Source organism: Odontesthes bonariensis, chromosome 8 (genome assembly GCF_027942865.1).
Source record: "Odontesthes bonariensis isolate fOdoBon6 chromosome 8, fOdoBon6.hap1, whole genome shotgun sequence".
Classification (NCBI taxonomy): domain Eukaryota; kingdom Metazoa; phylum Chordata; class Actinopteri; order Atheriniformes; family Atherinopsidae; genus Odontesthes; species Odontesthes bonariensis.
Window position 1 is genome coordinate 3,355,306 of NC_134513.1, and position 27,053 is coordinate 3,382,358.

At 42.6% G+C, this 27,053-nt stretch overlaps 1 protein-coding gene across 3 annotated transcripts in view; it reads left to right on the top strand.

Moving 5' to 3' along the window:
* LOC142385123 (chemokine-like protein TAFA-5) overlaps positions 1 to 27,053 on the top strand; it is a 175,467-nt gene that overhangs the window by 95,100 nt on the left and 53,314 nt on the right. For all 3 annotated transcript variants that reach the window (XM_075471321.1, XM_075471320.1, XM_075471322.1), the window contains one exon: positions 5,200 to 5,349. In XM_075471321.1, the coding sequence (XP_075327436.1) occupies positions 5,200 to 5,349 (150 nt within the window). The remainder of the gene's footprint in view (positions 1 to 5,199; positions 5,350 to 27,053) is intronic.

The following is a 27,053-nucleotide window of genomic DNA, read 5'->3' on the forward strand; positions in this document are numbered from 1 at the left end:
TCCCTTCTCCAAATATTTGAGCTTTTAAAATTGGAAAGTACCTTCTGACTGGGGATGCTCATAGTAAAGACTGAATAAAGTAATTCCCCAGGATGATAAAACTAATAAATATGAACCAGTTTTAGCTGCACCCAACATTTTAGTGGACAATTTGTTATTTCTGAGAGCGAAATGTCTCGGTTACAATTTAATGTTCATGTTTGACTGTTCAAACATTCAGAAATTGATGCGTTTGTGTACATTTCCTTATTGAGCTCTATTGGTTGAAGGTGATTTCATAGAATAAGGACAGTATTAGTATTTTTAATTTGCCATTTTAATAATAAAGTCATGTCATGAATAAAGTTGCAACACTTTAAGATTAAAGTCGAATAATTAAAATGAAATCAAACCTCGTGCAGAGGCATATAAAATGCCTTGTTTGTGATTCAGAATGTTTTAATAACAGGGAAGTGATCTCTTTTAGCCCATAAACACAGTGTGATAAAAGGTGTGAATACTTTAAAGTGATTGTGCTTTAAATTGGTTTATGTTCAGAAGGAGAAACCACACACACTCGGATGGTGTGGCCACGTTTCTTCAAGCAGAAACAGCTGGTAAAGGACAGATGCAGAGCTATAGAGATCATGTGAGCCTCAATAGTTCCAAACGTCACAGCGTTGTCTGAACGGGTCATAGCGGGACGGAGCACAAAAACGACAACTTTAACATTTACAAAGCAACTTTTGCTAAATATTGACCATGAATGTGCATTGATTACTACACTGACATTTATTTTATCAACGTTTTTCTTTTTTGGAGCGGCAGAGACACATTTATCACGGTTTTAAATCGTAGAGGGGACAGCTATCCTCCTTTAAACTAAATCATGCCAGTGGTCCAGCTTACCTTCAGATCTACATCCTCCAACAGACCATGATGTCACTGTCTGTTCCCAGGATTTACTCCTGTTGTCCCAAACACTCCATCTGTAGAAGATGTCATTCAGTCTGTCTGTTCTCTCTGGTGTCAGATGGAAAATGAGCTGAATGGCAAAGCTTAGCTGAATATATTATTTTAAAGAAGCTTTAAATGACTTTGTGGGAAATATGTGGCTGTTGATGCTTTCGCTGATGAGCCCGGATGAAAACATAGCCTAATTATTCTATATTTCACTTTTCATGTGAACTGAATACATGCATCTATAAGTTTGTTTATTGTGCTTCAAGCCAGAAAACTACTGTAAAATATTAATTGTTTAAAATATAAATCAAACATTTTTTCTGATTAAAAACCATATTAAATGACAAAATAAATGTGTCAGATGTGCAAAAAACAAAACAAAAAAAAAAACAGATTTCAACCAAACATGTTATTCTAAAATGTCATCATGGAAAATGTAAAACAAGCCTTAATAAAGAAGTTATTTTACTGCTATTTGGATAGATTAATCTGCAACAATGAACTGTTTTTGATTAGGAGGGTTTGGACATTATAGAAATGTGCTGAAGTCCTAATGAGGGTTGATCCATGGCAGCAGTGACCACCACACCTGCTGACCTCCCTGACAACAACAGAGAAACAATTCATTATCACAGCTGAAACAAACTTAGTTAATTAGTTAAAGACCAGTCTGCTAATGCCTCATAATGGCAAAAGATTTTGTAATTTCATCAATTTACCGGAGAAAATACTTCAGAAATTCCAAACAATCAAAACAACTTTACATAATGTCTCCTGACAACAAAAAGTTAACGGACTTTGAAATTATCACGTTAATTACCTCACGTTTGCCTCCGTTAAAAAGCTTTCAGTTAGGTCCCTAAATCCATTACATTTGTAACATCAACATCTCATGCTAACCAAATGTAAAAATAACGATTTCTAAGAGTATACTTCTGATAGCTAATGCTTAAAAGTGTGAAAACCGTTTAAAATGCTGTTACAGTATTTCATTAACTTACCAATAATTGTTCTTGACAAACAATTGAGATCAACGGAGCGCCTTCCCTTGTTTGGAACTATATGCGTCTCCATAACCCGGAAGTGTTGTCCGCCATTTTTTTTTTTTTTTTTTTTTTTTACAACGATAGTCAATGGGAGTGTCGTAACTCTGTACTTCTCTACCTCTGGACAGATGTAAGGGTATCCATGGTTACACAGGTTTATCCTAAATACTTTATAATCGAAATTGGAAATTTAGTGTGACTAATACTTCGTCGTAGATTAGTTTTTAAAAAAAGATGCACCGACTGCTCCGCTCACGACCGGAATGACCGATTTTTAACTCGAAAGTCTTGACCGTTAGCGCAAGGTGTCAGAACTTCGATCTTTGTTTTGGTGAAGTGAACGCATCACACCTGTAACGTCAGCCAGACAGCAGTTAAGCTAGCAAAGCGCGTATTTACGGTGGACGTTTTTACTCGGGGAGAGAAACCCTAAGCTGCAATTTATAATAACTGTAAGGATTTCGAAAAAATATAACGTCAGAGGAGGCGTAAGAAGCTTCCAAATGGAAAAGTGAGAGCTGATAGCACAGTGAAACCACCGCAGAGGATGGAGGTACGTCGCTGCTCAGTGATAGCGGTTTCCCGTTAGCGGCATTTGCTAGCTCAAAGCTAAATAGGTGTTTCCTCTGTTTAAGGAGATAAACTGAAGGAAGACAAACAAAAGTTGCACCAACACATCTAAAAATATATATTGGAATATTGTGTGTGTGTTTAATTAAATACGGAGGTCCTCATGGAAATAAAACGTGGGAACAACACGAAACGCCTATAAAAAAATATAGTAAACAAAGCGATATTTTTCTAATTTACCTTTAAAAATGATTAATTTAATTTGGTTAGCTGTTGTCCAACAATTCAAACTGCTGCTAACAAATAAATGTAACAATATGAATGATTATATAGGTGTTACATGATAAAGTAAAGTTTGCAAAGGCTTTTATAACTGAAATAGTTGCATTTAAATGTCATTTTGGGCTAAAGAGAGAAAATCTTTCTTCTTAATGGTTTCAGTTGATCAGAACTACCTACTTTTCCCAAATATGTTGATTCATTGCATTTTATTTGTATTATACCTGTGTTTAATAATCAGGAGAACTTTATTTCCTGATTTCCAGTTTACTGTGTTGCAGTAAAAGTTATTATGAACCCATTAAACTTATTTATATATCTTATATTTTATCACATAGATGAATTTTTAATTCAAACAACAAGTTTGAAATCGCACAGAATTTGCAAAGGCTTTTAAATCTGTGTGTTTCTTCTTATTTTGAATTATCTGGACGTGCAGCAAAGCTGTTTCCACCGATTTAAAACTCGGTTTTTCGGCCTTAAGTCCACACAAACCGACAATTTAACAACGATGTTAAATCAACAGCCAAGTGTGACGTGAACTGGAACAAATCTTTTGTTTATCTTTTAAAAATCTGTGGAACAAGGAGTTTTTTTTTAATCACGCTGTAGCTCTATAAAAAGCAACAACATACAGTTTCCTGGTAGCTGCAGCTGCGGCACTGAAAAACAAGGCCAGCGTTTGATGAAATGCAGTCGATTAATGAGCTCCGGCGACTCGAGATGGAAGAACAGCCCAGAATCGCAGCTTCTAATCAGAACCACAGTCTTTGAGCTTGTTGACTTCACACGGGGCCACAGCGATCTGCGAGATTACATGGAGCATCCGCACCGTCTGTCGAGCTTGTTGCAGTGGAGGAGTTCCAGAAAGGGAGCAGGAGGAACGAGTTTGAGTTGGCTTTGGGTCGCAGACACAGAGATTCACACATGCACGAGCTTAGATGGCAACTTATTCACTCAGAGAAGATGAGAGGAATGGAAGTGTCATATCAATATTTATTTGATGGCTTTAAGCTTCAGATTAAATGTCTGTATTAGTGTGTTCCTGAACGTCATTTCGGTTACTTTCTGCTGTAAATATTTCTGTCTTTTTTCACTCCAACCGTGAGGGTGCGCTTGTTTGGCGCCACCAAAGAGGTGATTCAACACGTCCAGGATTTTGGTGCCAAGCCACTGCAGAAAATCATAGAAATAATCTTTTATTTGTATTTTTCTTGTAAAGAAACGATACATAGGTTTATGTTGAAACATATTTTATCGTTTACATCCAAAGGTTTTGCAGAAATGGCTCAAAAAAAGTTAATTAACAAGCTAAATGTGGTCCTTTTCTCAGCCACGGTCACCACAGGTAGCTCTGTGTGGATGAATCCTGATGGATCCCCATTACCCCGGGTGTGACCCCTCACAGCTCAGTTCATTAAGCCAGCCACCCAAGTGTTCGGGACTCCAGTCCAGATTTAATCACAGCTTCCATCCTCTTGCCAATCACAATTAGATCCTGATAAGCCTCTCTAGGATGGCACCCGAGGGCCTCTGCACACAGACAAAGGTTAATTTGCGAGCAGCAAGGCCCCAGCTACAAGGCCAGAGGTCACCTGATTGAATACATGGAAGGGGTGTGCATGTGCAAGATGGTGGGGCTAGGCAGCAATTACAAGCTTCATCAGTATTCATGTGTTTCATTCATGGGTAATTGGTGCATTACTTTGGAAGAGGTGTGCTGATTGGATGTGGCCCTTTCTGGGAAATGTCTTGTGGGTGCTTTTACGGTGGCTGAGATGTGAAAGTCGGTTGTTTTTTTTCCCGTCGTCTCTGAGCCGCTCAGCAGAGTTCCTCCTTGGGCTCCTGAGAGGTTCAGGGTTACGGATCTTAAGGAGACTCGAATGTAAAAAGCAGATGTTTTTCCTGCTTATCCATAAAAAAGTCATACAAATGAAAGGAGTTATTTAATAAAATGTCTTTTTCTTGCTTAATAAACAAATACTTGTGGTATTAGTATTGTTGTTGTTGTTGGTACAATCATTGTAAATATTTAGAAAAATGTTGAGCTACTTGACTAATTTGAATTTCCCCCATTGGGGGATAAATAAAGTATTTTTCTATTCTATTCTATTCTAAAGTGTGACTTTCAGTCACAAAACTCACTCAGGTTTTCTGCTTTTGGATCAAAGCGCATTACAATATGTTTACAGTAAGCATCATGGTGCCGGGCCCTGCTGATGGAGGTTTAAAGGGTCCCGAGCTGGACCACTGAACATGTGACAGAGTATAAATTTTACAGAGTAGACGTGCTAGTTTATTCTGCCCTGTTTATGATTGCATCTCTCTGACCTCGCGTCCTGTGGTGCAATGTCATTTCCAGGCCAGCTGGCAGCGGGGACATGTGAGATTGTGACGCTGGACAGGGACAGCAGCCAACCGCGGCGGACCATCGCCAGGCAGACGGCCCGCTGTGCCTGTAAGAAGGGCCAGATCGCCGGAACTACAAGAGCCAGACCCGCCTGCGTGGACGGTAAGAGGAGGGGAGGGCGGGGGAGATCCTGGCTTTGCTTGCTTTGTTTGAGGGGCCACTTAGTGTTCGAGTAGTTTTCACTCCAGTGAAAGCTACTCAAACATGAGCGCGCTGTTCCTGAGGCATGCTTGACTTTTGCTCTGAGTTGCGTTGGCCTCGTGTTATCCAAATGTTCAGCCGCATCAGCAGTCTTAGGGCAGCTCCTGCAGGGATGGCTGCGGCCTGAGGTGGATAAACTTTCAGTGTGGAGCTAAGTGGATCACAGAGCTGTCTTTATGTTAGTAAAACCTGCATCAAATCTATTTACAGTCGAGTCATTTTGAGAAAGCTGCTGCGGGGCGAGTTTCTAAATCCCACACCAACAGATGGGCTTATATCTCATGGAGTAGTGACACTATTTCTGTGATAGTGTCTGTTTTCGCACAGAAAAAAATCATTCTGACTGTTAATGGAACCAAACCAGTTTATCCACGTAAGGTTCCCAGCTTTGGGTGTCTCCTTGTTGTCTCAAACCTTTGAGTTTTGGACTTTAAACTTGAACAAATCGAATGATTCCAAGAGAAATATGAGGGACGTTTGCTGCTATTTTCTGAGGTTTTAGCTGTCAAACTGTCCAGAAATCCAGCCTCAGTTACAGTTAATCTACCTGAGCTACATTTCCTAGATTCATGGTTCATTCACATCACATTTACACCAAGAAGATCATTTAGAGTTAATGTGTTTAATCTCTTTAATTGTTTAACGTGTGAAAGAAGAACGGATTGGAGCGCCACATTCATTTTAACACTTTAAAATGACTTTAAATGACGTGTCTCTGGGTGTTGTTTCTTCATCGTTGTTATTACCACATTCACCTTCATTTGACTGGTGCAAAGAAACCTATCGGCCTCCTTTGGTCATCACAGACGTGACATCGCTGGACAGCAGGAATTCTCATAGTTCTGTTTATCATTAATAACTTTTAAGGTTCAGGACGGCAGGAATAAATCCAGCAGCCGGGCCCCCCCCGCTCGTTTTATCTTTAAGGAACGTTTGTTTGCTTCTCAGGAATCGTACATTTGAGCCTCGGTTCCCCGTTAAACTCTGCAGCCCAGTTCTGTCTGCTATAATTCAGCTTTTGGGAACATGTTCTAAAACCTATTTGGTTCCAAACATGTGTTTCCTGTTAACTCTGTTGGTTCATAGATACAAATCTGCTTCTTTAAATGACTCTTTTTGTCACTTATCAGAGGCAAACGTTGATCTTTGAGCGGTTTTATTAAAGCAAACATGTAAATGCACAAAGGAATTACTCATAAAGAAGAAATGTGGTGAAGCTGGAGTGGAATTTGTGCCGAACAGGCCAAGGCTGGACTTTAATCTTCCTGAGAATCATTTAACCAGGAACAGATGATTGTAATAAAACTGTTTGAAAGACGAATCTGAATAAGCAGTAAACTGGGCTGTTAATCATAAATGTAAATGAATCAATCATCAGCTCGCTGTTGACACGTTCCTCCTTTTCTTCGTGAAGGAAACGGGTTTTAAATGAATGAATAAATCTCTTAAACCCAGGACATGCAGATGTTTTTACCTGGAAAAGGGACTGAAGCTCATTAGTAGCATTCTTCTTCTGGCTCTTTGTCTCGTCACAGTTCTGACTCAACAACAGCTAAAAGAAAAAGCCCATATTTGAATGAAAAAAGATGACAGCGTCCTCACATCTTTGTACATCTTCCCACCATCTTGCTCTCCTGATGTGGCCTCCACCCTGGAGGGGAGGGTGAGGTTGTGTGCTCAGGTGAGGAAGGAATAAACGGCTTTATTACAGAGACAGACCCGCGGTGAGCTGTGGCTTTGGAAGTCTTGTTTTGCCCGTTATTCAGCCGTGTCCTCACAGCTGTGGATCCTCGGTGCTCTGTGGGCTGTTTTTTACCTGCTGATCGTACGAGGACGCCACTTTGCACCACAGCGTGTGAAAATGGGCCGATTGGAGATGAACTCTTCTCCAAAAATCCTGTTCTTCCTGTGATGTTTGTCCAGCGAGGACACGACCACCTCTGTCCCTCTGGTAGTGATTGATATAAGATAATCGGTCTGGTTTTGTTTGGCTTTTTGAATTAGTACTCACTTCAGCATAGAAAAGGTGTTTTTTTTTAAATAATACGTCTCCTTTAGCCCTTAATACGACCGTCCTGTTGCCTCCGACAGGATCCGGCAGGCGTACGTCTCATGACCGTAACTCCTCGACCGTTTGCGACATCGAGAACATTTAAAAACTACCAGAAAGGAGAGATGAAGATCTCTGTGTCCACCATATTGGTCTTTACGACGCCTCCCAGGACGTGTCGCACATTTGTAACGTGAGCATCTCGTGACAGTTGGTGCATAAAAGGAGAATAAAATAAATAAAATTCGCCTCTTGAAGCTGTGTAACATCCCATATCAGCAGGATCATTTCTGAACATCTTCTTACCCCCTGCTGCGTCCTGTGAGCAGAGTTCCAGCCTCGTTTTGGTGTTGATGAAGGTAGTCCGGCTAGTTTTTTTTGTTTTTTAAATTAATTTAAATGATTTTTTGTTTCTCTTTATATTATTTTATGTATTTTTAATGCTTCTTATAAATTAATAAATAAACAAATAATAATAAATTAATTAATAAATAAATAAATTTGACTTGACTAGTTGGCTGGGGTTTAAAAAATAAAGCGTTTTGCTTCTCAAAACAATATGCGTTCAACAGAGTAATACATTTGCATCACAAAATGGTTCTCCAGGAAAAAGTCAGACCTCACAATCTCTTGGCCCTATTTTCTCTCCTTTCGTATCACTGCCTGCTGTGCAGACCGAGCAGACCGAAGAACGCATATTGTTCTGAGAAGCAAAAGGCTTTATTTTTTAAACCCCAGCCAACTAGCCGGACTACCTTCATCAACACCAAAACGAGGCTGGAACTCTGCTCACAGGACGCAGCAGGGGGTAAGAAGATGTTCAGAAATGATGCTGCTGATATGGGATGTCATACAGCTTCATGTCTAAAGAGGCGAACTATCCCTTTAAAGAGGCGAACTGTCCCTTTAAAGTCAGCGTAACATAATGAAGCTGTTCAGTAAATAGTCTGCTCTTCAGTCGTCCGGTATGTGAATAAAGCTGCTAATTCAGGACATGTCTGAGATGTTTTGGTGCCACATGTTCATGAAGGTGTGAGCGTGCACGAGCTCGTGCACGAGCGCAGAGGCACATCCGTGTGTGCGTTTCTACATCAGAATCTATCATTTCCATCCACGCTGTCGCACAGCTCCCCTTTGGTGCTGTTTAGATTACAAAAATCCCCCAGCTCGATGACATTGCCATGCAAAGCTGAGGAGCGTGCCTCCACAAATGCAATCTTATTTGTTTATTCGGGGGCAGCGTCCTCTCGCTGTGGGGAGAGGCGCGAGAGCGGCGGAGGGAGCTGACAGAGAAGACGTCAAATGCCACAAATGGGATTTCAATCAGTTTTAATCTACTGGAGTCCTTGAGGTCTGCTCGGTGTTGTAATGTGCCTTTGCCTCGGCTGACATGATCGGTGTCCTTCATGCCTCAGAAGCTGTTCACATCGGTCATCCGGTGCGTGCGGGATAATCCGCAGCTCCATCAGCCTCCTCGCTCTGCACCTGGTAATGAAAACAGGGAGTGCTGAGGAGTCGTGCATTTCCCATCCAGGTGCTTGTTGTGTGTTTATTGCTCTGAGGAGGTGAAAAAAGGAGATAAGCCGTCGGCATGATAAGGAGACCAGCTCAGACAAAACATCTGTGGCATGAAATGCTGTCTTCCTCTGACCCCGTCTCTCACTCCATTTATTACGCCTTCCTCTCTGCCTCTGTTTATCCATTCTGTGTTACCCCCCCCTCATTTCTACGCCCTCTCTCTGTCTGATGTATGTCTGTGAAGGCTCAGCCCATTCCAGGCTTGTAATGCAGCCTCGTGCTGCATAAGTACACCCTCCAGTATCTGCAATTTCATGCTCTTGAGCCTTTTTACAGCTGCACTTGGTGACTTTTAAGGGAGCCGATACTTATTCGTATTAGGAGGATGAGAGACCGAGAGAGACTCTGAGACAGAACCAGAGTAACCTGCTCAGGAAGACGACTCCAGAGACTGTGTGGTTATGAGCCTCAGAGGGGAATTCTGCTGGGTTCGGTCTCCTTTTACTCAGATACTGACATCCATCTGAGCCTACAGATTACTATATCTGGTTTTATTGGGATGTTTCTCCAACTATAACTTCCCTTTTACACGGCAGGCAAATATTCACCTGTAAATGGCAAGCAAAGCTAATGGTGGCTCATTGTGACGGTTAAATAGTGAACTTTAAAATGAGTCCAGACATTAATGGGTGAGAGTTGTGTAACGATTGAAGCTTGACAAGCTTAATTCATAAGAGTGTTCTCCTTTTCCCAGTATACAACCAGGGCAGGAGTGTTGATTTATTGATCAAAGTCTGTCAGACTGACACAGTGAGCAGCAATTAGGCTCCTCTCAGCGTGTTAAGTATTGGGTTTTTGGTTTAACTATTACTTCAACAACTAAAACAAATGACAAGTTAGCCGGCAGATAATTGGTTCCATGTCGAGCAGTGAAATTGATAGCTTAATATCTTCTTCTTGTTTTGATCCTCCTTCTGATTCTTCTTCTTCTTCTTCTTATTATTATTATTATTATGATTCTTCTTCTGACTCTTAATCTAATTCTTCTGCTTCTTCTGATAATTCTTCTTCTTCTGCTGCTTCTTCAGCTTATCTGTTTCCTGTTTTATTTCCATTGTAAAGATCATTACTGGAACTGTGCAGCATGTACAAAGTGCCACGGCCACTTTAAGTCTGTTTTTGTGCGTTTGAAGTCTGACTTAAATAAATTTTTAAGGTCAGATTTATCTGGACGTACTCATTCATTGTTTAAAGCTTCTAACATGTAAAAATATTGGGTGGGCTAGAGTTCAGCCTCTGTTTTAGATCCAGACTGTGCACATTTACAGCAGGTCTGTAGAGATTATTGTTCAAGCAGATTATAAAACAAGGGAAGCATGAGTTGGCTTTTAAAGTAGAATATTATCATAAAGAATGACTCAAAGATTGATTCAAACCTGTTTTGCTTGATATTTTTGGCCACATCAGGTCAGTGGAAACGAGCCGTAAAAGCAGCATTTCATAACATTCCGTTAGCCTGTTAGCGACTTGTTAGCATTGTGATGAATTACCACAACAGTGTTTGTAAAAGCTGGTTAATGAGTCCAATATTAATACTCCTGCTTCTCTTTGGGCCACTTCCTGAGGGAGATACCCGGACCTGTAGCTGTTGATGTTCCACAGAGTTCACCTCTGGAGCAGGGCTGGATTTTCCCATGTTGGCACAGCGTTGTCATGGAAATGCTGATTATAGCTGCTTAACTCTGACGCCGCTTTCTTTTCTTAAAAGTAACCTGACGGTGATCCGCAGTTCTTCTTTCTTTGTTTCTTTAAAAAGCCTTTTGTTACAGATTAATTAACGATAGAAGCCGGCTACAGATGCAGTTTTTATTTTTTATTTTTGGATGTAATTATGATATATGGCGCCTTTCTGTTTTAATCAAATCTACAGTTAAATACCCAAGTAAACAGCTTCATGTGCTATTTACTGACATTTTCGTGCGTTTTGTGTTGTTACTTCCAGTGTTGCAGCTCTTAAACGTTAAAATTCCTTCTTTTACTCCTCCGTTTCTGACACATTGTTTGCAAATGAAGCTTTGCTGCCAACTCTGTTAAAGCTCCATTGTAATCTACAGCGATGACTCTCCCCACTGATGCTCATCCCCGGATGGTTCGCTTATGAGAGTTGTAGCAGTGAATCAGGCAGGGATGGAGACAACAGTGTGCGTCAGTCAGTCTCTGGACTATTAAACAGTCCCTCCGCTTCAGTCTCACAGCATCAGCCCACTGGTTTGATTTGATCCGGAGAGGATAGGAGGGGGCAGCGGTGTGTTGGGTAAACAAGTCGTGTCATCTGCGTTAGCCGGTTAGCTAGCTAGCAGCTCCTCGCGCAGTGAGAAGCGGGGCTGGAAGAGGAGAAGATGGCCACTTCTGACCGTTTTTCAGCTCAGACTGATGACCGTGGGCTGTGGCCTTGTCACAGGGGCCGGCGTGGATGCCTCTCCTTGGGTGTGCTGGTTCCTAACTGGAGCGGGACACTTATCATACGGTGCTTTTTATGCACCGATCACAGCCAGGACATGCAGCTCCAGCAGCGCGCTCCCCCCTTTACGCATCTTTGTCTCTTCTTATTCTCTTTGGTGTCACTGACATTCGACAAAATATTTCCTTTTGCTGAAATATTCAATCATGAATTATAGCAGCGCAATAAAAGATGGATAACACGAGTCATCTCAGTGTGGTGTACAGCCGCTTTTCTTCACTCGTTCCCACTGTTGGAAATTATCTTGTGAATCCATTGGTTTCACAAAGCGAGACTCCATCTCTGTTGTGTTCTGTGTGGCGTCGACTCGCTCTGAAACATCCGTCTGAACGCTGAAATAAACTGAATGCGAGGGAAATAACTCGCTTAAAGAATTCCATCTGCTGCGTTAATTCTTCACTCACACACCGAACAATGGTTGTAAGAAATCTGTCATTTCATGTATCAGCCAGGTCAGAGAATCGAGTGCTGCGAGGAGCCGACAGCCGCGCCTGTTACGGTGTTTGCTGCTCGGTCTGCACAGCAGGCAGTGATACGAAGGGAGAGAAAATAGGTCCAAGAGATTGTGAGGTCTGACTTTTTCCTGGAGAATGATTTTGTGATGCAAATGTATTACTCTGTTGAACGCATATTGTTCTGAGAAGCAAAACGCTTTATTTTTTAAACCCCAGCCAACTAGCCGGACTACCTTCATCAACACCAAAACGAGGCTGGAACTCTGCTCACAGGACGCAGCAGGGGGTAAGAAGATGTTCAGAAATGATGCTGCTGATATGGGATGTTACACAGCTTCATGTCAAAAGAGGCGAACTGTCCCTTTAAGAGCCGAGGCCGCGGTGCGTCAGTGTGGCCGTTTCCTGCGCCGAACATCCATACGTACCATGATTAAATGGGCTGTTTAACAATGTGGGTTTGAACAGATTCCAGTTGCTAATTTGATGTTGGCTGTTCTGAGAACTTCAGCGATCAAACATCATTGAGACGACTCACTCCGTCACGCCGTTGGTTTTACAGGCTGAGAGAGAGAACGAGTCCCAGATGAGCTTTGGAATCTCTGGGAAATATTACTGCTCTCACTCCAGAGGGGCGGGTATCAAACCATTTCTCTGTGAGCCCCCCCCTCCCCCCCTCCAACAAAAACACACAAACACTGATGTTTTGTAGTGTGACAAGCAGGACTGTAACACATGGACTGCTTGTGTTTTCCCTGTAGGGTGAAAAAGCTGCCGAGTGGTGCACATTAGCATAAAATAATGCAAAGTGTCGTGCTCCGCTTTTCATTCGGTGGCAGAGTTGCATTTAGTTTTCCATCCATTAACCTTGTGTTATGTTCCTTTGTGGCTGCTGAATTTCTCAAAAAGTCAAATCCATTGTTCCACAGTTACTGAGAAAATGCACCTGCTGTTGTATTTTGCATTAAATTATGACTTGAGGCGGGTGGTCTGTGGCGTAGTGGGTTGTGCAGGCGCCCCATGTACAGAGGCTATAATCGGCCCCGGTTCGAGTCCATCGGACGGCCCTTTACTGCATGTCATTCCCCCTCTCTCTGCCCCCTGCTTCCTGTCTCTCTCTTGAACTATCCTGTCCATTAAAGGCATAAAAAGCCCCAATAAATAAATAAAAGTTATGACTTAATTAAGACGAGACACTACAGGTGAATAGGGTAATATTTTAAAATAATAGATGTCACCATGAAACTTCCTCAGTTATATACTTACACAAGTGTGGAAAGAAAAATGTATTACAAGTTTTAGAAATGTGTATGTTTAATTATGCAAATTAGGCATAATCTCATTAAATATGAGCACATTTGCATATATTTTCGGAAGATAGATCTGAACATATGATAAAGCCAGGTGCAAAATATTTTTTTCATTTTGTTTACACAGAAAACGATAAGAAAATTACGGAAAGATTTCAGGATATCTGCTTTCATTTCCTAGGAAATCAAAATATACTACCCATAGCCTAAAAAACATAGATTTTCGCCATATTTTTTTTATTATAATGTCACATAAATCAGGCCAGGAATGATTTATCAACAAATCCTTGTGTAAATATCTTCAGAATACTGCTAAGTGTATAACTGGAAAGTTTGGTGTTAGTAGGCGCTCCATAGGCTGAGATAATGATACTGGAAAAATACAAAAAACTGATTTTGAGAAAACAGCATTTAAAGATTTGAATTGGGGAATTGAATACATTTGTATTAGAGATAATTGCTCAAAAACAGAATAAATGCTCAGGCCCTTAGTAATACTAATTTTGAATAAAATAATCTTATTAATAAAGAATACAAGCTCAATACAATACAATAAAAAAATCGCATTTCAATTCATTGAGACGTGCTGAAAATAAGAGTCATATTGGTTGTAAGTAAAGATAAAGTTAATATATGTGGAGTACGCAGCTCTTATAGATCCTCTTATATCCATGAAGCTCATATTTTGTCCTGCCGTTTACTTTACCTCCTTTTTTAAGATCCTAGCTGCTTGTCTTTCTGTAAGAAGATCTGTGAAACACCGGCTCCAGCGACCGTTGGTGCAGAGCAGGACGTTCAGGGGCCCTTTGGAGCAAAGAAAAGCCAAAGCAATGCTTCTTTTTTCCAAGGGTTTGGATATAAGGGAGACTCTGACGGAGCTACCAACGCTGAACAGATTCTGATGACTCAGAAAAAGCTCAAATCTATAAGACCATTGTGTGTCCCCCTGATCATGACTACCCAATGGGGAGCAATAGATTCACCATTCAGGTGCCATTTTTACGTATTCTACCAATCAGCATTTAGACACCAACGACTTCAGTGAGAGAAATTTTATTGGCTGATGTTATATTGTTTATGATAATCAGTGTTTTCTGGAATCACTTTGCACATATGAGTAGATTTTTCTACCAGAAGGAAGTACTGAAACATGTTTGGAAACTCTTAAAAACCGTTGTGCAGGGTTAGTAACTTTAACTTTAATCAATCTGTTATTTTATGCACGAAACAGCCGCCGTGTCTTTGTGTTTTATTCTAAATGATGTTAATGTGTGTGTGTGTGGATCCTTCAGCGGGCGCACACTAACTGTAAATATTTAATATCCCGGATGATGAGCCCGGTACAGATTCAGGAAGCAGTTCAGCTCTGTGTTCATGCAGCTGCCCGTGCACATGCACTGTTTGATGAAGTGGACCCAGGTGCTGCACGGTTCTGAGACGTTGATAACGTCACGGGTTATTGATGCCCCATTGTTGTGCACGTCGCTCCGTGTTTTATGATAATTAATGCGGTTAGGATGAGGAAGAGGCCACTGAAGTCCTCTTGAACTGCTCGATAAGCGTGCGTGGATGCAACAAAAAGCCGTCGCATTAAGCTTGGTGTCGCTTTATTTCTTTGTTTTTGCTCTTATCGCTGTCATTCTGGCGTTACCCCAGCAACGGCGAGTCCAGTAATTACGTCCTGGATGTAGGAAATAAAAAAAGAGAAATAATTTACCCAGCATCCCTGCACAGTTCTGTGCTGATTCCAAGGCAAATCACTCAGCTGAGCATCAACTCAGTAGTAAGTGTTCACGAAGAGGGATGCTGGCTCGGTAGATTGCCTTCCCGTGCTCTGTCTGCTGTCAAATGAGCCATCAGGCTCTCGCCTTGAAGTATTGCAGAGCTCCCCATAAAGTGAGATTCTCAGCAAGGCCAGTGCAGCAATCTGAGGGTAAGCCCCTCGGACTCCTCCGGACAGCTCGGCCTTATAAATCTGCCGCTGACTTCCACCTGGTCCTAACAGCTCTGTTGTAATCTGCCTGGAAAAATAATCCTTCAGTTTGAACATTTTCCAGGAGGAGGAAGCGTGTGAATGTGAGCGGGGTTAGATATGCTGAAATGCACTCGGACAAAGTGAAGCCGGGGATTTATTGTGGAGAAGCACGGGGCCTCGCTGCCTTCAATTATCCTGATGGGCTGCTCCTGCCACCTACTGCCTACAGTAACAGAACGTACGGCGCCACAGAGCGGCCAGCAGAACGCCACCGCCACCAAAACTGCTTTCGTTTCTCCCCAAGTCTTCCCTTCCTTCCCTTCCTTCCCTCCTTTCTCTTCATCTCTGCCTCAGCAGTGGAGCGGAGAGGGCGCCGGCGCGACCGCCCGGCGCCCGTCCTCGGCGTCCCCCACAGGCCGGCTCACGGGCACCGTCGCGGTTGACGGTCCGCGCTCTGGCAGTCTCCACCTCGCTGGCCTAATTGGAAGAGAAAAGTTCCCCTGTCGCGAACGCATGTCCAAGGGGTCTGTTCGTCAGGCTACGGGCGGCGAACAATTAATGAATAATTACTGCTTCTACAGACCCTCGCGGGGCCCGGGGCACAATTTATAGCAGCAGGAGGGTGTCCAGTGACTCTGCAGACGTAACTACTGCTGAGACATCGTGACTCAATTATGGATATATCGCCCGTCTTTAAAAAGCCGGCGTACGTGAGATGAATCTAATAAATCCAAAGTTTCAATAACAGATTATAGCCTATAAAAAGTATCAGTTTGGTGAATATTACTCTTTTAAATCTTGTGATCCAGGTGCTGTGTGCAGAGTAAGACAACAGGGAGACGAATGCTTCCATGTTGGAAATGTTGGACTCCCTTAATTACCAAAAGGCTGGTCTGTGTCATTCTGAAATCTGGATGGTGTAAAGCAGACGCTTCTGTGTCCCTTCAGCCTTTAATACATTTCCACGTCCTTTAAGACTTATTTTACACTGTGTATGATTCCACATGAACACTTTTTAATTTGTTGCTCCTCAAACGGATCATTTCACACTCGACTCGAAGTCTCTGTGGCTGTGCTGCTTCCACGGCTCTGTTTGTGGTTGCAGACCCTCCTCAGACCCTTTATCACATGTATCCCAGCAGTATGGATTTATATGAGCAGGCAGCAGGTTACAACCTGTAACAGTAAATATATAAGTTTAAAGACGTCTTTTACATGATCTCTGGGAGACTGTAAATATATACTGCATGCCTGGTCTCACAGAATAAAAAGGATGAGATTAGCACTCCTTTCATGGTGCTTCTGAGTGTTCTGACATTCAGTATTTAGTGCAGTTTTCTCATTATTTTCCTGAATCCCCTCAGGAAGCAGCACGTGAAATCACTTTCCCTTCCTCAGCCTTTCAGACATCATCGAGGACTCCAATAAGAGCTGAGCGCCGCACACGGATGTAAATATTTTCCCTCCTGGCAAACATTCGGACACCATTTGTAAAAGACAGCTTTGCTTTATAGTAATCTTCAGTATTTGTCTGAATGTCGGCCGGTGACAACCTTAGTGAAATATGTTCCCTCTTTGGACTCTGAAGCTGCTTCTGCTGCCAGCTCTGGATGAGGTGGGCCAATCAGCTCGTGGGTCCCGCTTGCCATTCGATTTCTGCCGCCGACAGAGGGGCTGCCAAGCCGGGCTGCGAGCGTTCACTCACTCATCCGCTGATCGCAGCTCCGGTCCTGCACATACGAGCCCATCTGGCACCGGGAGAAGCGCTTTTCCCTTTTTAACCCCCATTACTCACGAGGTGCTGATTCCATATGATAGGTGTCAGAGCCCTGCAGCGTACATCTCCTCCACTCCCACTTATCTTCCTTTCATGGGATTACTGTTACTTTTTATGCCTTCCTCTACAAGAGCCAAAGGGAGTCGGATAGCTGTGGCACCAGCTGGTTGTGTGGTTGAATGGCTGCGCTGGACACGATGTAAAGATGTCACAGCTCGAGGATCTGGGGTTGCTTTCACTTCCAGGGACGTGAGGGGGACGTGGACATTTAATCAAATCAAATCAAATTCATTTGTAGCACATTTCACGTACAAAACAATTCAAAATGCTTCAGATAAAATAAAAGCATTGCAGCAGGGAGTGGAAGAAGCATTAAAAATACATAAAATAATATAAAGAGAAACAAATAAAATCATTTAAATGAATTTAAAAACAAGCAACAGTCCAGATAAGTTCAAAGATATCGTGCAGATTTCATGCATAGACACATGAGAACAGAAATGTCTTTAACCTGGATTTAAAAATGTCTCCATTTGGTGAAAGTTTAATCTCCACTGGCAGTTTGTTCCACTTGTTTGCAGCATAACAGCTAAATGCTGCTTCTCCATGTTTAGTCTGGACTCTGGACTGGACCAGCTGACCTGAGTCCTTGGATCTAAGAGCTCTGCTGGCTTTATATTCTCTGAACAGATCACAGATTGTAAACCATCAGCAGGCTTTTAAAATCTATTCTGTGACTGACTGGAAGCCAGAGTAAAGATTTTAAAGCTGCTGTGATGTGTTCAGATCTCTTAGTCCGGGTTAAAACTCCAGCAGCAGCGTTCTGGATGAGCTGCAGATGTTTAATGCTCTTTCTGGGAGAGGAAACCTGTAATTCTGTTGATGTTTCTGAGATGGTAAAAAGCTGATTCAGGCCTTGTGTTATCTCATTAAGATCATGTTGGACACGTCGCAGAGAGACTAAAACGGGTCGAGATGAATTCCTTTTGTGCGTTCTGTTGCTGCAGAAAGAAGGAGACTCGCACTACGATTGACAAACTGCGTGTTGTGATGCTGCAGCAGGAAGCAATTTGGTGGTCAGTGGATGTAAATATAACGCGGTTGTGATTATTCTTTATCTTCCTCATTAAAGCAGCCGAGGAACAGCTGCACCAGCACGCGGGGCAACTAAAGAAGGGAGGCGCTCTGTTGTGACTGAAATGATAAAATGCATAATTAGGCAGTCAATGTTGTGTTCCATCTCGCTCTGGCGTATTCTCGCCCTGTCTTACGCTGATAGGTGCAACTCTGTTTCCTCTCCATTTTCAGAAATGATGATGTTCATTAATGCAATGCAATTTCAGGCAGGCCCCTCTTTCTTCCTGGCCGCCGTGTTTTTGTCTCTGGTAATTTAGCTTTTATTGGCTGGCTTAGCATTTTCATCTGAACACGGGTTCATTTAATAATGCATGCGTCTCGCTGTTGTGTACCGCTCCAAACCCACACCTGTAATCGCCGTGCAGCTGGGTGCACTCGCTTAGATGGATGCACCAGCTGAGTGCTGCAACCAGAGGAATCTGGAGTTTTCAATGAACGGTGTTTTAATGTAAAGGCCTTCAAAGGAGTAGTTTAACATGATCAGACAGAAGAAACTAAGAAGAGACTGAAGTTCTTAATGCTTATTTGACTAAATCTGCCTTCCTGAAATGTCATTAACACACACCAAAGGGTAGTAGCTATATATACAGTAAATATATATATATGTATTATCATTATTAGATCATCATAGATCATTATTATCGCGTTAACTTGTTAATTATTTAACGCCGATAAATGTTATCTCGCATTAGCGCAAGTTTTATTATCTATTTTATTATTGTAAAAGTCTGTTGCTCACAGGCTTTTATTTTGTAAAAGTCTGTCGCTCACAGGCTTTTATTTTGTAAAAGTCTGTCGCTCACAGGCTTTTATTTTGTAAAAGTCTGTTGCTCACAGGCTTTTATTTTGTAAAAGTCTGTCGCTCACAGGCTTTTATTTTGTAAAAGTCTGTCGCTCACAGGCTTTTATTTTGTAAAAGTCTGTTGCTGTCTGCTGTGGAACAGGAAAAGAAAGTAATCGGCGGATCCACCAAACATGGAGAAGGGTACGGAACTTTTACTCGGCCATTTTCATTTTAAAGTTCTTCCAGACGGCGGAGTCGACAGAACCAAAGTCATCTGTAAACTCTGCCAAGTTGAATTGTCTTCTCAGCGTAGTAGTTCCAGTCTAAAATATCACTTAAAGGCAAAACACACAACTGATAGCAGCAAGTCATTCAAGGAAACAGACAGTGGAGCGAGGCTTCTACATAAAAACTACAGAAAGATGCTGATGTTAAAAGTGTGTTTGCACAACAAATGTTATGGCACTTTCATTCATATGGCAGCACATTTAAAATAAAACTAAATGCTAAAAGCTATACGCTACTTTTGGATTCATTTTTGGATTTTGCGTACAAATGTGATTAATCGTGATTAATCAGGGAAATCATGTGATTAATTAGATTAAACATTTTAATCGTTGCCCAGCCCTAATATATATTCAACCCAGTTTGAGACCATAGATTTTGTCCTCTCTTGCTGTTTGGTCACATGTTTAGCACCAAAACAATGTTTGGAAAAGATCATTACCAGGAGTTGATTCACAGGTTGGTGATATAAAAGCCCTGCTGGTTACGAAACGCCAATAAAATCCACAAAAGGTTGTTTTATACTCGTGCTTTTACACTTTCAGAGGCCGCGGCCCCCTTCGTTTTGAATAAAGCAAATAAGCATGTTCCTTTCTACACGCTGGTGCATCATGCAGATCCACTTAAGCGCCAGGTTCTGGGCTCCAACACGCCGCCGCTGTGCTGGTGTGTGCGCCTTCTGAAACATAGGTCACCCTCCACTCTCATCTAATTGTTCTGCAATGCCCTGCGAGGAGGATCATGGTCAGCGTTGTCTTTGTCCTTGGGTGGGAACAGCGCTGGTTCACCTTGCCAGTAAGAATAATATAAGAACAAAAAAGATGGGGGGGCTTCTTGTTGAGCGCACACACTTTAAATGGTGCGTAGATGTCGGCGTGTCCCCCACAGGACGGACATCATTGCCTCCACCTTCACACCGTCCTGTCCAGGGAACCTGTTAATACCCCGTAAAAAAAAACATACTCATTTAGAAATATTAATACAGCTCTCTGTGTCATCTGTTGTCACGTGGGGGCAGTTTTTACAAGAGAGATTAGATGGGCAAAATATTATTAGTGTGGTGGTGACAAGCTTATGAAGGCAAGATGAATCTGGGATAAAAATAAAGGGGAATGAATACAAATGGTGTCTCCTTCACCCAGAGGGGGGAATAAATCATAAGTGGACCGATGTGTCTCCCTTTACTGCTCATTCTCTGCCTTCCTTTTGGTTGCCTTTCGTCCCCCAACACTTCCTCTGATTAAGTTGGATGCAAAGTGTTCTTTTGTGTTAATAAACCGCTCAAAGAGGGAAAAGAGCGCTCGTATTTATTGTGTGTAGGTGTCGGGGTGCCTCGGCGGAGAAAAGCCGCATGCTTTGCCACTTAAAGTGCTCCCCCACTGTACTGCTGCATTCAAACATAGTGCTTTTCAAGATAATTCAAACGGATGCAACAGAGCTGCTGTCGTAACCCGATATTCACTGAATATTTTGTTTGGAACTTCAGCTGGAAGTGTTCAACGAGTCCATTGATTCAGTTTGGCTTTTAAAATGTAATCACAAACCGCTTTAATCCGCTTCAACGGCACTATTTTTTTATTCAGAATTCACTTCAACAGCCTCATAAAACCAAACTTGTGTTTGACCCTTTAAAAGCATGTGTGCTTAATAACTGTAGGACAACACATTAGCATCTCCTGAGCTAGCATTTGCTAAAGCTAAATCTATATAGGCTGTGTTCGAAACCACATACTACATACTGCATACTCTTCAATCAGACAGTATGCAGAGCGTTTACCCACAATGCATTTCGCTCCTGCCCGAGCTGAAATCAGACGGCCTGAGGCTACGGCTACACGAAAACGAAACGAGGGTTTTTTGAAAACGGGTACGAAAATTATTGCGACCACACAGGGAAGCTTCTGTGTCCTCATGGAAACGGTGAAACGATGCAGTACACACGCCACACCTCTAGGTGCGCTGTAAGCCACCCCCACCGGTTACACCAGCCATGTGGCTGTGACGCAGATGTAAACAAATCCGTTTTGGCTGTAACAATGGAAACGAAACGAGGCTGTTCTCAGATCTTCCCACTCTGGAACCCGTTCTCAAAAACTATCGTTTTGGGGTAGTGGGAACGCCGGCTCCGTGTGGCCGCGACAGCCAAACGATAAGCAAAAGTATCGGTTACAGTGAAAAACGTTTTCGTGTAGCCGTAGCGTGAAGCTGATTTCTCTTAAGCTCCAAACTCTGTAACCTGGATTTAAAAAATCTCACATTTTCAGGCGAGAAAGTAGTCGTTTAGATCCCCAACGTGTTGAAAACCTGACAAAATACCGGCTGTTTACAATTTTGTTCCCACTAATTTGGCGCTACTAAAGCTAGCCGTAGCGAGCAACGCACTTCCGGTTATTTTCACAAAATAAAATACCCGTTGCCTTTTATCATAGGGAAAGCCATTACCATACAATTGGTGCTTTTGTTTTGAAAACAGGAAGTGAACCTACCCTCGTTGTAGCTAGCTTGAAACTGCCGTTTTGACAGGAAATGACGATCGGCGACGTCACGTTACGTTGCATCTTGGGTAGTTTGAGTATGAGTAGTAACCTCATGATGCATACCCAACATTTCAGAGAATGTAGTATGCATCCGGGAACTTCTCGCTTACTCAAACTCACATACTAACTCAAAAAGTTAGTAGGAGAAGTGTGCGTTTTGGAAATTGACCGTAGTTGTAATCTTCGGCCACAACATTTTTTAATGTTTGAGTTTATTTCACATTATTAGCTGGTGGAGTTTCTGACATGATGTGTCATGTTTCTTTCTGTTTGGGATAAATCCCGCAGCACGACTCGAGCACCGGAGTAAACAGTTATGGCGCCATGTTGACGTCACAATAAATTTCTGCGATGACCAATGAGGTGAGCACGATGGCGGCTTAATCATGGTCATCATCGGGAGCTTTTCTAGATTAGTGTCCAGATTTTGACTTCTTTTTCACCCTATTTGTCATTTTTATTGGCAGCAGCTGGAGTAAAACAGTAAGAATGAACCAATTCACCAATTAATGTGTCAGTTTCTGCTCCTGTGACATGGATAATGGATCTACCCAATACCCTCCTCTTCTACACCTGTCCTCTCCCATCTGCCTCCTCTTTTTCTCTTGTTTTCTTAATCTCCCACCAGTCCTCCTGCCACCAAAGTCTATTAATTTAGCTAAATCCTGGTTTGTTATTTATTAATATATTTGATAGGTACTCAAGCTGTCTCAGACTTAGATGTTATTTACTTTTTAATTTCCTATGATTCGGGTTCCCATTCTGAGATGAGGTTTATTTGTAGAGATTGACTTTGAAACGCTTGATAAATGATGGGCTTTCCTACAAAAAACAATTCAGAATTACTAAGCTACTCTAGATGGATAAAGACGCCTCCATTTTACCAACCTGAGCTTATCATTGAAGCAGCAGCAGCAGCAATGCTCGTGCACTCTCTTTGTCACAGTGCAAAAACTAAGCAAATGCCAGATTTAGACAGATTATAATTGTGTGAAGCAGAACATTGTTGAAAAAATAAAGAAAATGATCAAGAAGAAAATATGATCTAGATTATTCAACCAGTTTGCAGATGTTAATATGACCAATAATTTATATGAATTACATAGAAAAGCTAAGAAAGTGTCCGAGTGGTGGAGACTGGCGTAGCCTTGCTAGCAGCTGACTGGCTCCGATAAGTTAGCTTCACAGTTTGAGGAGCTCTGCTCCGATAAGTTAGCTTCACAGTTTGAGGAGCTCTGCTCCGATAAGTTAGCTTCACAGTTTGAGGAGCTCTGCTCTGATAAGTTAGCTTCACAGTTTGAGGAGCTCTGCTCCGATAAGTTAGCTTCACAGTTTGAGGAGCTCTGCTCCGATAAGTTAGCTTCACAGTTCTGAGGAGCTCTTCTCCGATAAGTTAGCCTCACAGTTTGAGGAGCTCTGCTCGGATAAGTTAGCTTCACAGTTTGAGGAGCTCTGCTCCGATAAGTTAGCTTCACAGTTTGAGGAGCTCTGCTCTGATAAGTTAGCTTCACAGTTTGAGGAGCTCTGCTCTGATAAGTTAGCTTCACAGTTTGAGGAGCTCTGCTCCGATAAGTTAGCTTCACAGTTTGAGGAGCTCTGCTCTGATAAGTTAGCTTCACAGTTTGAGGAGCTCTGCTCTGATAAGTTAGCTTCACAGTTTGAGGAGCTCTGCTCTGATAAGTTAGCTTCACAGTTTGAGGAGCTCTGCTCTGATAAGTTAGCTTCACAGTTTGAGGAGCTCTGCTCGGATAAGTTAGCCTCACAGTTCTGAGGAGCTCTGCTCTGATAAGTTAGCCTCACAGTTTGAGGAGCTCCGCTCTGATAAGTTAAGGCTCGTGTATACTTCGCAGCAGTGTGTCGCAGTGAGCTTGTCGCAGACACGACGCAGTTATTTTTTGATTTATGCCTTGAAGCGCTGTCTGCGCTATGTTAATCCCACACCACAACGCAAGAGGGACAATCACGAACAAGCTAGGATTGTGGGTGTTACGGTTACGGAGGTCATTCAACAACAATGGCGACTGGACAAATGCGCACTTTGATTGAGATGCAGCTGATCGATCTAGAAATAGAAGAAATATTGCTACTACTGGAGCTGGCAGAGAGGGAAAGAATCGTCACGGTTAGCACGGTTAGCGTCAGCCGGTTAGCAAACCGGAAATACGCATAGTGTAGAGCGGATGTAGAGTTGACCAATCAGAGGCCTCCTTTCTCTCCCCCCTTCGGCAATGTCTGCGACACTGTCTGCGGTGAGTTACAATTTTGAGGAGGTGCACCAGAGTGTCTGCGTAGTGTCTGCGTAGGGGGGGGGGGGATGTCTGCGTACATACGCAGACGACCTGGTTTCCGACCATAAACCGCCCTTAAGCCTTACAGTTTGAGGAGCTCTGCTCCGATAAGTTAGCCTTACAGATCTGAGGAGCTCCGCTCTGATAAGTTAGCCTTACAGTTCTGAGGAGCTCCGCTCTGATAAGTTAGCCTCACAGTTTGAGGAGCTCTGCTCTGAAAAGGTAGCTTCACAGTTCTGAGGAGCTCTGCTCTGATAAGTTAGCCTCACAGTTTGAGGAGCTCTGCTCGGATAAGTTAGCTTCACAGTTTGAGGAGCTCTGCTCTGATAAGTTAGCTTCACAGTTTGAGGAGCTCTGCTCGGATAAGTTAGCTTCACAGTTTGAGGAGCTCTGCTCTGATAAGTTAGCCTCACAGTTTGAGGAGCTCTGCTCTGATAAGTTAGCTTAACAGTTCTGAGGAGCTCTGCTCAGATAAGTTAGCTTCACAGTTTGAGGAGCTCTGCTCTGATAAGTTAGCCTCACAGTTTGAGGAGCTCTGCTCGGATAAGTTAGCTTCACAGTTTGAGGAGCTCTGCTCTGATAAGTTAGCTTCACAGTTTGAGGAGCTCTGCTCGGATAAGTTAGCTTCACAGTTTGAGGAGCTCTGCTCTGATAAGTTAGCCTCACAGTTTGAGGAGCTCTGCTCTGATAAGTTAGCTTAACAGTTCTGAGGAGCTCTGCTCGGATAAGTTAGCTTCACAGTTTGAGGAGCTCTGCTCTGATAAGTTAGCTTAACAGTTCTGAGGAGCTCTGCTCGGATAAGTTAGCTTCACAGTTTGAGGAGCTCTGCTCTGATAAGTTAGCCTCACAGTTTGAGGAGCTCTGCTCGGATAAGTTAGCCTCACAGTTTGAGGAGCTCTGCTCTGATAAGTTAGCCTCACAGTTTGAGGAGCTCTGCTCTGATAAGTTAGCCTCACAGTTTGAGGAGCTCTGCTCTGATAAGTTAGCTTCACAGTTCTGAGGAGCTCTTCTCTGATAACTGGTGTCAGAATAAAGCAGCAGTTGTTTACTGTGGATGTTTCTCACTTTCCTCCTGATAGCTCTGAAACGCTTGTTCGTGCTGTGCAGTGCTGCTCTGTTCTGTCTGCATATAAGTTAGTCCACCTCCTCTTTTTGTGCCGCAGAGACATCACTTTTCAGTCATCACTGTGAGAAAATGGAAGGAAAAGGATGAACTGCTAGTGTTTTGCTCCTGGCTAAGGGCCCTGTAGCCTTCGAGGGTAGCAGGTGCTGCCATGAAGCTTTTAACTTTGCTTAAATTCATGTTTTCTCTTGTGTTCTTATTACATTTAATTTTTGCTTTCAGTGTGATACAGAGACAGGCCTCTGTGTTCATACTGCCGTGCTGTTATTGAGAGAACACTTTAAGTAGGTAATGTCCATAATCTCTGGCATTTTGCTGGTCTAACAGTAATTTAACATTTTAATATCAGTTCCCTTTAGCTTGCAGCATTTCTTGAACAGTTGATGCATCATATGTTATGCTAAGCAGGTGAGCACTTTTGCACACGGTGCCTAATGTGATGCTTCCCTTTTGGCTCTCTGCACCGTGCAGTAATCCACATGAAACCCCATGTCCATCTGCATGTGTTTGAGTAATTCCATTAATTCCGTTCCGTTGTCCGTCCTGATGTTACTGCGGATTAAAATTCTCTTGACACAACTTTGGGCACGCCGGCATGGCGTTCAGCCAACACATCCGAAGCTACGAGGCTATCCAAGGATGGATCGGACACGTTGCCAACTGACGGGAGGCTAATATAGGGAAGTGAAACTAATTTGATTGCAGGATGAAAACATGTGAGGGCATGTGCATCATGGCAACTGTGTGCTGATGGTTATGACTTGAACTGACAAGAACAATTTGTGCAGAACTGTCGGGGTATTTGTGGGAACCATGTGGGCTGAACATTAGGCTGATGTGCTAATTTATTCTTATGTTTTTTCACCATGCAAACATCCATGTAATCTGATGGCTGACAGCTCTGTGGCATCTATTAGGACTTTAACGCAGGTTTTTTCTTCTTAACAAGCAGTCTTGGGTATTTAAAGCAGCAGTTAGGGGTGCACAAATTGACCATTTCAAGCCTATCTCCGTTCACTCGCCACATTCAACCCATTTAGTTTCCGTTGATGCGTCAGCTGAGACCGCTTGCTTCACAGGAGTAAGTGTAACCCTCACTGATTAGAAGTAAATATTGAAGAAGCAACTGATAAATGAAGCCTGGTGTCAGGTGATTGGGTGTTAGAGGCACAACAAACCCTTCTCATCAGAGGTTTGGTCCCAACACTTTGTAGGAGTTTTTACCTTGAATGCAGCACTTTAGAAGCTGGTTAATTAAATGAGATTATGTTATGTTCCTGGGAAAAGCTTCGGGTTTTGCTGCATGCACAGAACCAACCAAGCTTTCACTGCAACCGTTCAGACAGCTGGGAAAGATTGGAAAGACGATGGAGCAACCGATGGAAAATGCAGTGTTCTTTTAGTTTTACTGCCGAATCTCTAAGTGACATGTGTCCGTTCACTAATTAGAACAGATCCGAATCTCTAAGTGACATGTGTCCGTTCACTAATTAGAACAGATCAGAAGTGACCTTTAAGAAAGCTGCAAAGCAGAAATGTGAATCAGACATCAGAAGCAAATAAGCCAAACTGTGTCCAGAGGGTGGTGGTATATGGTGGCTATGCTGCTGTCAGGGTTGTAATTCAGTAGAGGAAGTAGAGCTGGGCGATATGACGATATATATCGTGAGGACGATAGAAACATGTCTATCGTGACCTTTCTCCTCTATTTTGTCTATTGTGATAAACTTTTTTTTCATCATGGTGCTGTCCTCGCAGTGCGTATGCTTGTGCACAGCTAGAAAGCCAGCTAACAATTAAAAGTCCTTCAATAAACCACAAGGCTTGACTTTTCCTGTATTTTAATGA